Source organism: Diachasma alloeum, unplaced genomic scaffold (genome assembly GCF_001412515.2).
Source record: "Diachasma alloeum isolate Michigan unplaced genomic scaffold, Dall2.0 Dall_scaffold_00269, whole genome shotgun sequence".
Taxonomy (NCBI): domain Eukaryota; kingdom Metazoa; phylum Arthropoda; class Insecta; order Hymenoptera; family Braconidae; genus Diachasma; species Diachasma alloeum.
The window spans coordinates 1,208,392-1,220,035 of NW_021680408.1; the positions used below are offsets into that span (position 1 = coordinate 1,208,392).

Sequence of the window (11,644 nt, forward strand, 5' to 3'; positions counted from 1 at the left end):
GAATTCGTTGTTTTTAACAATGAATTAGTATTTTTTATGAACAATCAGTTCTTTTCTGATACAAAATAATCAATTGACAAGGAAATAATAAAAACATTGATCAACATGTTTAAAAATCTTGCTTAAAATATAAACAAAACCATTAAATAAATAAAAATCAGTGTCTCAGGTTTCTCAATAAATGAAACTTTCCTTCATATCAAATTCATTATAATTTTAGGATGAACAGTACCTCCTGTATGACTCTTTAAGGTACAATTAAATTCTTCATGATGAAAAATTCTTGATCAAATTCTACGATTCGAATAAATCAGGTCATTAAAGCCTCAAAAAATCCCTTCGAAATGAAAAAAAATGGAGATTGACTCTTTTCTCCCCCATTCTCTTCAATCCCTAAACTCCTAGGATCCAATTCGATCGAGTAATTGCAATTACTTATGCAACAATTGATTACCACTCAAGAATTAATCGAAAGCCGTCTGAAATTAAAAAATTAATATTCCTCGCCCGAAAAGTCCCGCAATTCTCCTCCCAATAACTCCCACTGATTCTCACAAAAAATCCTAAAAACCGTAAAGAGTCAAATTTCCCATTCCACCTGATAATTTGACATAATCAACTCACTGCAGCACATTCCGACCAGCTGATGTACCTCTGACAATCGAGCCTGGACATCCCCAGGGAGGCTCTTGCAGAGCAGAAGAAATATCGAACTCTATCGATTTTTTGTTAGAATATTTTGCATTGAACATTTCTGTTGCAAAAACTAATGGAAATCCAATAGAAGTTTCGAGCGAATTCGTTGTTTTTAACAATGAATTAGTATTTTTTATGAACAATCAGTTCTTTTCTGATACAAAATAATCAATTGACAAGGAAATAATAAAAACATTGATCAACATGTTTAAAAATCTTGCTTAAAATATAAACAAAACCATTAAATAAATAAAAATCAGTGTCTCAGGTTTCTCAATAAATGAAACTTTCCTTCATATCAAATTCATTATAATTTTAGGATGAACAGTACCTCCTGTATGACTCTTTAAGGTACAATTAAATTCTTCATGATGAAAAATTCTTGATCAAATTCTACGATTCGAATAAATCAGGTCATTAAAGCCTCAAAAAATCCCTTCGAAATGAAAAAAAATGGAGATTGACTCTTTTCTCCCCCATTCTCTTCAATCCCTAAACTCCTAGGATCCAATTCGATCGAGTAATTGCAATTACTTATGCAACAATTGATTACCACTCAAGAATTAATCGAAAGCCGTCTGAAATTAAAAAATTAATATTCCTCGCCCGAAAAGTCCCGCAATTCTCCTCCCAATAACTCCCACTGATTCTCACAAAAAATCCTAAAAACCGTAAAGAGTCAAATTTCCCATTCCACCTGATAATTTGACATAATCAACTCACTGCAGCACATTCCGACCAGCTGATGTACCTCTGACAATCGAGCCTGGACATCCCCAGGGAGCCTCCTGCAGAGCACGTCCCACTCGCTGTCCCTGCAAGAACTCCGTCATTAACCAATCCCCATAAACAATCAAATACCGAAACAATAAACAGGAATGAAAGAGACAATAAGGTTACCCCTTGGAACGACTTTCCTCCTCGATTTCCTTCCCAGCAAGGTCATTATCACCACATTGCAGTCTCTCCTCTCTGTCTAGAGTCGTGAATGATCGTAAGGATCGTGAGATCCTCGGTAGCTTACGCATTATAACTTAATTAAATAAATAAACCGTGCATCTAAATAATAAAGGGATTTATTTAACAGCCGGGGGACAACTCGCGTTTTTCCCACGACGACCAGCAGCGATTGTGATTGGTTATGTCACTCAACCAATGGCAAGACACTACCCCAGGAATTTTTGATTGAATGAATTTTCGATAGTGAAAAATGTATCGATATCTTCGATCGATAAAAACGGTGGATTTAGTCGATCTGTCGATTTATCGCGGCGAAAATATCGATGTTGAAAGCTCGATATAAAAATATCGTTCATTTGCGAAATGTCAGAGCCAAAAAAAATTAGCGAATTCTAATGGGAATTCTATTAAATTTCTATGACATGTCTATTGAACATCCTATTAGTTTTCGGCCGATTCTATTGAAGAATTAAGTAGTTTAAATGTGCGTTTTTTTTAATAGAAAATGTCCGGTTGAAACTATTGTTTGGAAAAAATCAGTAGAATTTCTTTTTTCTATACGACTTTTTCTATTGAAACATTTTTTATAAGAATTTTTTGACATGAATTTCCTTAGTTTTTCCACTCTATTTTACTTCTCTTTTCGTAGAGGAACCGAGGAATTTCTATTGAAAAAAAATTGCGTCATGAATTCTCAGCTAAAAGGAGATGGAAAAAATTGAAAGATCGCTTAAAAAATTAATTCTTTTCAGTGAAACCCGATGAAGCGAGTTGAGCATCATCTGAAGAGGATAAATAATTATAAGGAATGTTTAAAAATGCGAGGCGGGAGCGTTGCCATTGTTAGAGCTCCTTACAGTCAGAGGGAGGATGTATCCACCTCGCATTTTTGAATATTTCTTAAAAATATTCATCCTCTCCAGTTCACCTTGAGTTCATTCCATTCTTTTCCTGGGAGAAGAACAAATTTTTCAAGCTATCCCCAGATTTTTTCATCCACTTTTGGTTGAGAATGCATGGCCCAATGTTTTCCCCGAATTTTACTAATTCTTTTTTTCACTTCCGCGGACTTTTGGGGGGAGGGAAGAAATATCGATCCACCGATATATCGATTCGCCAATAAAAATCGACAAAAATATCAATTATCGAGTGGTCAAGTCTCGATAATTCGAGTAATCGATGTCACATTATTGAACATCCCTGCATAACACTAGCTTTCTAACCTCAAAGGTTGTTTATTTATGTTTATCGAGTTGACAATAGTTCCACAGTGAAAATACATAATTAAATAGAGACAAAAAATAGTGAAAATGTCTCAGGAAAATCCATCATTGGGTAATTTACAGTCTGTGGGCCCCAACAATCAGTCTCCCATGACAATGCAGAGTAATTCGTCAGAGTGCAGTCAACAAAATCAACAACAACAGAATGCTCACACGCCACAGCAAAAGCAGAATCCACAGTTATCGTCGACTCCTGATGTACCAGAAATATAGGGGCGAGTGGGGCAAAACAGACACTTCGGCTTTTTTTAATTTTCAAAGATTCATTGAGTTTTTGAGGAGAAGGAGTAATTTTTCTCCAGAGGAAGCACATCACGCACAAAAAATTATATGGAAAGTCCTTCGAATTCTAGGAAATTCTATTGGATTTCTGTCGAACTTTTATTGAATATTCTATTAGTTTTTAACGATTTCACTGATAAATTTCGCAGCTCTTCTGCACTTCTCTTCTCGATAGAAATATTTTCAATAGGAAATATTTTAGAGAGAAGACAAATAGCTAATAGATTTGCATTTTTCTATACTATTTATTCTATTCAGATTTTTTATGCAGAAATTCTCCGGCGCAAATTTTTCACGTTTTTTTTCCAATTAAATTTTTTAACAAACTCCATTTTCTCTACAAAATTCTATGCAATTTTTTCTATAAAATTTCTATGAAAAAAAAAAAGAAAAGTTGCGAAATTTTTGAATAGAACTTGCGAAGAACTAGTGTAATTTTCTAGAGAATTCGCTAGATTTTTCTATGAAATTTTAGGCCGAACTGAGGTTTATTGATGAATTTGTCTCTTAATTAAAAACAGTAAAAAGATGAAGTGTCCATTTTGGCCCATCCTCCCCTAATTCACGTGTGATTTACTGGCTGAGATGGAGGTAAATAATTGAGGGGTTTTTATTTTCGGTTTTTAGTTCCTGACGAAGACGAGACTCCAGGAGCTGGTGAAGGAGGTAGACTGCACGGTGCAACTGGACGAGGAAGTCGAGGAGCTGCTCCTGCAGATTGCTGATGACTTCGTGGAGACTACCGTCCATGCCGCTTGTCTACTCGCTAAACACCGACATGCTAATACGGTGGAGGTCAAGGATGTGCAGCTGCATTTAGGTGGGATGACTCAAATGATTATTAACTTCCCGATCTATCGGGTAGTTATTGTAATCACCCTGAAAATGAATCATTAGTTTTTTGCGATTTCTCCACGTTTCTCGGTGTCTAAAACACTTCTGAACACTTCTAAACAATATGTCTCTCTCTCTGATTCGCTCCAGTGGTTCTTCCAAAATTTCCTGGAGAAAAGTTTGAAAATGACTAAGATAAGTATTTCTCCTGTATAAATGACATGATTGGGATTGTCAACATCAGGATATCACTAGAGTCAATCACTCCAGTGATTTCTCCAGGATTTGCTGAAACTCCAGTGGGTTTTCCAAAATTTCCTGGAGAAAAGTTTGAAAATCGCTCAGACAAGTGTTTCCCATGAATAAATAAACAGCGTATTGAGAGTTGAAAAGGATTCTTTTAGTCAAAATTTTCAAAGCTTCATCCATTCTATTTTTTCTTCTATTTTCATTGAAAAAATCAAACAAAAAAACTGGCAAAATTTAAGCACAATTTCTATAGAAAATACTTCAATAGAATAAGTTGTATAGAAAAATGGAATTTTATTGATTATTTCTGTAGAATATTTTCTTTTGACCGATTCGATAGGTACAAAAGTCGCAGATGAGCTGCGGAATTTCTCAATCAAGTCGACCAAAAAATTATAGAAACTTTCGTAGAAAATTCTACAGAAATTTTCTAGCGCATTTGCTAGATTTTCTAAAAATTCATATATTTTCATTCAAATTTTCAACGTTTGTATTCCCTTTGCAGAGAGGAATTGGAACATGTGGATCCCAGGTTTCGGCACCGATGAGGTCCGCCCTTACAAGCGTGCAACAGTGACAGAAGCCCACAAACAACGTCTGGCGTTAATAAGAAAGTCCATAAAAAAATACTAGGTTTTTCAAAACAATTTTTTCTTTTATTAATAATGATGTTTCCACTGAATGAGACTCCAGTCTCAATCACCGACACTTGAGTTAATCCTGTAAAGCGTATTTATCGAGTGCAACTGATCGAAAAGTGTCCTCAACGAGATCAGCCAGGCACCTGACAGCCTGAAGCAATGCTGCCAGTAAAAGTGAAAACGAGAGAGAGATCAATTTGCCCGGTACAAGTGCATTATCCGGATTAGGCAACGAATTAACTCTCGGATAATTCTTCTTCCCCATTGATTCATCGATCTTGACATCAATATGATTCGCGGTATTATCCGACTTGGCTGTACAAATATTATCAAACTTTCGACGACAGTCCCTAGCTCTCTCATTAATTTCATTGAAAATACAATCATTTGATTTAATACTCGTACCACCACTGACTCTTCTCTTTTTCTCCCTAGCGAACATCTCCAAAGCACCATGAGAAGAAGCTTTTCTATACCCCCCACTGCCCCCATTATTCTTAGAAAAATAACAATGATCTAGTGATGTTTTCCTTCGTCTCTTGAACGCTTCCACGTCCAACGAATTTTTCCTCCTACGACGAAAGTTTCTCCTCCCCTTTTCACATTACCATTTGAATTAAACTTAATAGACCGATTTTTCTTCTTATCTATATCAAAAGGAGGTTCCATTAAAAAAGTAGGTTTTCCAAAACTTTTTCCTCTTTTATTAATAATAATGTTTTCACTGAATAACTCCAGCCTCAATCACTGACACTTGAGTTAATCCTGTAAAGCGTATTTATCGAGTGCAACTGATCGAAAAGTGTCCTCAACGAGATCAGCCAGGCACCTGACAGCCTGAAGCAATGCTGCCAGTAAAAGTGAAAACGAGAGAGAGATCAATTTGCCCGGTACAAGTGCATTATCCGGATTAGGCAACGAATTAACTCTCGGATAATTCTTCTTCCCCATTGATTCATCGATCTTGACATCAATATGATTCGCGGTATTATCCGACTTGGCTGTACAAATATTATCAAACTTTCGACGACAGTCCCTAGCTCTCTCATTAATTTCATTGAAAATACAATCATTTGATTTAATACTCGTACCACCACTGACTCTTCTCTTTTTCTCCTTAGCGAACATCTCCAAAGCACCATGAGAAGAAGCTTTTCTATACCCCCCACTGCCCCCATTATTCTTAGAAAAATAACAATGATCTAGTGATGTTTTCCTTCGTCTCTTGAACGCTTCCACGTCCAACGAATTTTTCCTCCTACGATGAAAGTTCCTCCTCCCCTCCTCACACTTTCTCACATCACCATGTGAATTAAAATTAACAGACCTATGTCTCGTATCCCTAAGACTCCTAGTGCTATCACTATTCCTATTACCACATTGTCTAGTTGGAAGATTATCAAGGCTGGCAATGAGACTGATATTTTCACCCTCATCACTGTCACCGTTAGACACCGATGTCTGTTCATTACTGAATACCATACTCTTAGATTTACACACAAACGAAGGCCATTCATCACCACATTTTTTGTCAATCGTCGATTGCAGCAGATTGTTGAGCTGTGGAATCTCAAGATCCTGTACATAAATTAAATTCTGCTCAATATTCAATAGGCTCTCTTCAATTTCCATTAGGCACTGCTCAATATCATAGGCACTGTCATTTATCCTCACACGTTTGGAGTCCATATCGTCACTGTTGCCAATGTTCTTTGGCTCGTTGAGGGTCATCTCTGGGATTTCATTGTCATCGCACATGTTGAAGTGATCGTTGAAGATCTCGTAGTTGCTGTGGCTGTTTGCTATTTCGTAGGTGGATGTGATGTCTGGCGGTGGCATCACGTAGATTTTGTCACTCTCCGAGGACAATGCACCGTAGATCTCGTGGCTGTTTGCTGGGGAGTACGAGGAGCAGGGCTCGGGCGAGTCTGGGGACTCGGTTGACGGGGAGAATCTGCTGTAGCGCTGGGTGAAGGCGTTCTTGTGGCTGTCCGCGAGGGACGAGTCGAAGGTCCTGTAGTGCAGGGGTGGCAGCCGCGAGGAGGTCTGGGTGGGGTCCAGGAGACCTGCGGTCTCGGAGACCATCGAGTTGCTCTGGTGAATCTCGATGGTCAGGGTTTCTGAGGGCGAGAGCAGGCTGACGTAACCAGTACGTCCTGGGGGGGATCAGGGACTGTGAGAGGGACTCGTTGGGGTCGAGAGGGTCGTGAAGAGGGGGTACGTCTTCCGGGAGTAGTCCGTCTTGAAGGTTATCTGGGGGAGTGAAATGCTGGGGTTAGTCGGATTTTTTTTATATTTTTTTGGGGGATATGGGGAACTAATTTTTAAGGGGATACTTCGGTGAAATTTAAAAGTCACCTCTGGGACTTGGGAGTCAGTGAACAGTTTGTGACATATGACGGAATATGGGAATAACCAGAGAATATCGCGGACCCGATCGATTTTGCCCCGTATAACTACGAGGAAGTCCATTTTTTGATGTTTTCCGCTATTAAAGTAGCGCTACCCTTACGGTAAATTTAAAGATTATTGAAAACTGCAAAACAATTGCAGAAAACTCGATTAGATTCGGAATTCTATTTTTTTTTATTAATTTAATTATCGTTTTGGGTTTTCAAAGAAGAAATGTTTAAAAATCAGGATTTAACTCGGTGTCTTATGTGAAAATCAACATTTCCATCGTAATCAAAGATTAAACTCTGATTTTTTTTTCATTAGATGTGAAAAAATCAAGAATTTTTTGACACCTCATAAAAAATAATCCACCGTTTTGCAAACAAGTTTTATTATTTATTTATAAGAGGGAAATGTTTGAAAAAATATCAATATTTTGCGAGATTTAATTTAGATAATACTGACTTGGTATGAATTTTTTCAAATTTTTTCCATGCAATTTAGTTGAAAAATTTAAAAATTGAAAATATCCAAAAGTACAGCGTAGCCCGGCCGAAGGGTAGAGCTACTTTAAGAATGTTTAGCCATTTTCAGCAAATCTTATTTTTTCATGTTCAAGGAAAATTCCAAATTTTTTTTTGGCTGATAGCAGAACATATGAAACTAACTTCTTTGATGTTAAAAAAAATTAATCGCAATAGTTTCGCCAGAAATAAACAAACAACTTTTTCCTTATACACGGGCTCTCATGGGATTTATGTTGAAATTTATAATTCATGTACTAGAAGACTTTAAAAATAGAAATAAAGATAACAGGTAATGTGCAAAACTATACTGAATCGAATGGCCAAAAAAAAATTCGGGGTACCCGCGCAAAAAGAGGAAATATTTAAAAGATTCTATCCCATGTTAACGCATGTGTTTGGGGCATTTTGTCCACTCCCTTTCTAAATAATAAACGGGGGTTGGTGGATTGATATTTTTATCAAGATAAAGGGAATAACTTCATCTCTCAGTTGAAAATAAAATCAATTTTTTTTAATAATTGCGATTTTGGATAAACATCCTTAAAAATAGGCGAAATATTTTTGGTCAGCAATCTATTTCGCCAAGCATATGCCAGACTTAGGAATATTTCAAGGTTATCTCAGCTTATCAATATATAAATCAACTACGGGCCATTAAATATACTAATTACATCAATTTGAGATGTCCGTTTTTCTGAGAAATCATGGAATTTTCTAGAAAGTCATAAAGCGGTCTGGACTGATTCAGAAGCTTCTAGAAAAATCCTCCAGGATTATTCATTCCTTATGAAAATTATTGGAAGTTGTAAAAAATTGTTGAAAGATCCAGAGTTGCACAGAATCGTTTTTAAAAAATTCTTCATTTTTTCAAGCTTTGATTATTCCTTCGAGCACATCCCAAACTATTTTCAAACCCGGTAAAAATTTATAAAAAATTATAAACATTTCTTCTCTTTACCTTCGGACAGCTCATCTGAATCTCCCGGAACTCGTTGGTAAATGTTAATATATAAATGCAGACAACGATTGCACACGCCCACTCGCAGATACTACTGAAGAGATGCAATCCCCACCCGCCGTCCTCCGGCCGCCACTTCCGCACATCTTCACCTGCGAAGAACATGCAACATTACTTTCCGCACTATTACTCTATTCACTGGAGAATTGCACAGAAAAGCTAGCGAATTTGATAGAAAATTCTGTTACTTTTTAGAAATCTATTTGACAATTCCGCAGCTTTACTGCGCTTTTTTTATAGAAAATGTTCAATAGAAAATATCTCTTTCCAAAAAGGTGACTAACGGATTTTGAAACCAGTAAATGCGCCTTAGCCGTCATCCTCTGATATATATAATAATATAATATATATTATATTATATATTATAATATAATATATATTATATTATATTATATATTATAATACTACTGAATACTGTTACTATATATTATATTATATATTAAGACAACACTCCACATATAATATAATATATAATATAATATGCTTGGAAAAATTACCAGTTGAATTATCAAAAATTATCAGCTGAATACCGTGTTGACTATATGAAATAACAGTCGAATAGTGCAATTCTATTGGCTGACATTTGGATGAGAAAATTCCCAATTAAATTCAAGAACGCATGGTGTAGCAATTTTTATAACAAGCCGTATCAGCGTTTGGCGTTACCCAGGATTCGCGACGTTGACGCAATAATATTAATTTGACTAAGTCACATTCATTTAGTTTGACCGAAAATATTTTATATGAAAAATCAGTAGAACTTTATCTTTCTACGGAATTTTTTCTATTACATTTTCCATAAGAATTTCTCGGAATGAATTTTCCATGTTTTTATTCTCCACACTGTTTTCTCCTTTTTTCATTAAGGTATTTTCTCAGTTAGTTATATGGGAACAGTCGACAATGTACAAAAAATGTGAAATTTTGAGGAAAAATTTTTGAAATAACCAGAAATATGTCGCAAGGAGGCCGAACACAATTGACTGCTCAGTTTTTTGTAAAAGAAATCATTAAACATATAATTTGTACAGCGGCTTATGGGAGTCGGTTTTCAACTGTTCAGTATGAGCATCGACAATGTAAAAACAATGCAAATACCCATCGATCACATTCCAAGAATATACCTCTGCAATTCAATAATCAAACAATTAAACATATTTCAATAGAATAAGTTGTATAGGAGAGTGGAATTCAATTGATTTTTTCTATTAAATATTTTCCACTAACCATTTTTTATTTTAAAAAACGCGTAGATAAGCTATGGAAATTTCCAATACAATCGGTCGAGGACTGAAAGGATTTTCAATAAAAGTCCACTAGAATTTTCTTGAAGATTCGCTACGTTTTTCTACGAAATTTTTTGATAGGTGTAATAAATTTCATAGCTTCAACAAGTCATTATCGTTTGATTACCGTGGAAGGCCTTGGCCGAGAATGCAGCAGCGATGAATGTTGCGAAGAACAATACCGTAGACATCATGCACAGGGCTAATCGCAGGTTTATGACGAGTGGAGCGGGGCCGAGAGGTTGCATTTTGTAAGAAATAATTGCCTGAAACGAGATAAATTTCTTTTATGGGCGATTATCGGAGGAAAAATTCCATCGCTTGGAATATTTTATGGAGAAAATCAATAGGTTTTGATTTTTCTTGACATCTTATTCAATTGGGATGTTTCCTGTAGAACTTCCTCGGCTCAAATTTTCCAAGTTTTTTCTGTTTTTATTTATGTAATGAGAGAAAGAAAAAATGGAGTGAGAAAAAATTGATAAATTTTTATCGAGGAATTCCTATAGAAAACATCTCAATAGAATAAATTGAATAGAAAGATCGAATTCTACTGACTTTTTCAATAAAAAATAGTTTCTATTAAAAAAAAGAAAAATAGAAACTATTTTTTATTTTACTTCTGATCCAGCACCCGATGCATAATTTTAATTTTTTATTATTTTTTTTATTTGTTAATTTTTTTTTCATTTCTGTTTCATTTTTCAAAATTTTTTTCTGTTTTTTTTTTCAATTAAAAAACAGGGAAAATGGAAACTATTTCTTATTTTATTCAATTTTTCGGTAGAATCAACGAAAAATTATTAGAATTTTCAATAGAAGTTCAATAAAAATCGAATAAAATTTCCTAGCGAATGCACTAGGTTTTCCCATGATTTTTTCTGGTGGATGTTGACCTTTTGTGAAAGGAATACGTCAATAACCTCTGATTATCCGTACAAAAGAAAATTGTTAACAATCCGAGAACGACCGGAACTAAGTCATTGTCCGAATCGATAAGAATTCTTTCTCCTGCGATTAAATGCAAGATAAAAAAAAATTGATCGATTTTATCGGTGATACATGCCTGCAGCCAAATATAGACTGTGCCTCCCCCGAAAGCCGCGATGGCCCCGATGAGGTGAACACTGAGGACCGAGGTTTCCTGGAAATTAGCGACCACTGAGATGCCCAGTGTCGATATAAGTCCAACTGCAAATGCGACTCTATTCAACCTCTGCCAGTAATGGGGCATTTGAGACGACACCAGCAGCTCCTTCAGTTGAGCGTGTCGGATGTACACCACGAGGGCCACTGGAAAATTCCCGTGATTAGGGCTTAGGGGAGAGTGACCTTCACCTAAACTCTTTAATTATTTCTCTCTCGTTGGAACACGACATTTTTACGTCATCGGAAATAGTGCAGACAAATTTTCTAGAAAATTCTATTAGCACAACTTTTATCAAAATCGCGCAACGTTTCTACGTTTTTTTTT

The 11,644-nt window shown here is 35.9% G+C and overlaps 3 protein-coding genes across 3 annotated transcripts in view; 1 reads left to right on the forward strand and 2 right to left on the reverse strand.

Annotated features, from left to right (window-relative positions):
• Positions 1-2,873: 2,873 nt before the first annotated feature.
• Positions 2,874-6,430, forward strand: LOC107037755 (transcription initiation factor TFIID subunit 12). Its single transcript, XM_015256485.2, has 3 exons — positions 2,874-3,137; positions 3,849-4,041; positions 4,810-6,430. Exons 1-3 carry the CDS (start codon positions 2,967-2,969, stop codon positions 4,935-4,937), a joined length of 492 nt encoding a protein of 163 aa, XP_015111971.1. The 5' UTR covers positions 2,874-2,966; the 3' UTR covers positions 4,938-6,430.
• On the reverse strand, positions 5,705-7,030 carry LOC107037635. The gene has a single exon (XM_015256281.1). It carries the CDS (start codon positions 7,028-7,030, stop codon positions 5,705-5,707), a length of 1,326 nt encoding a protein of 441 aa, XP_015111767.1.
• Positions 7,031-7,086: 56 nt separating this feature from the next.
• LOC107037636 (DNA damage-regulated autophagy modulator protein 2) overlaps positions 7,087-11,644 on the reverse strand; it is a 17,951-nt gene continuing 13,393 nt past the window's right edge. Inside the window, exons 5-8 of the mRNA XM_015256282.1 lie at positions 11,237-11,463; positions 10,298-10,436; positions 8,825-8,976; positions 7,087-7,198 (exon numbers count right to left, since the gene is read on the reverse strand). Coding sequence (XP_015111768.1) covers positions 7,112-7,198; positions 8,825-8,976; positions 10,298-10,436; positions 11,237-11,463 — 605 coding nt within the window. The 3' untranslated portion in view covers positions 7,087-7,111. The remainder of the gene's footprint in view (positions 7,199-8,824; positions 8,977-10,297; positions 10,437-11,236; positions 11,464-11,644) is intronic.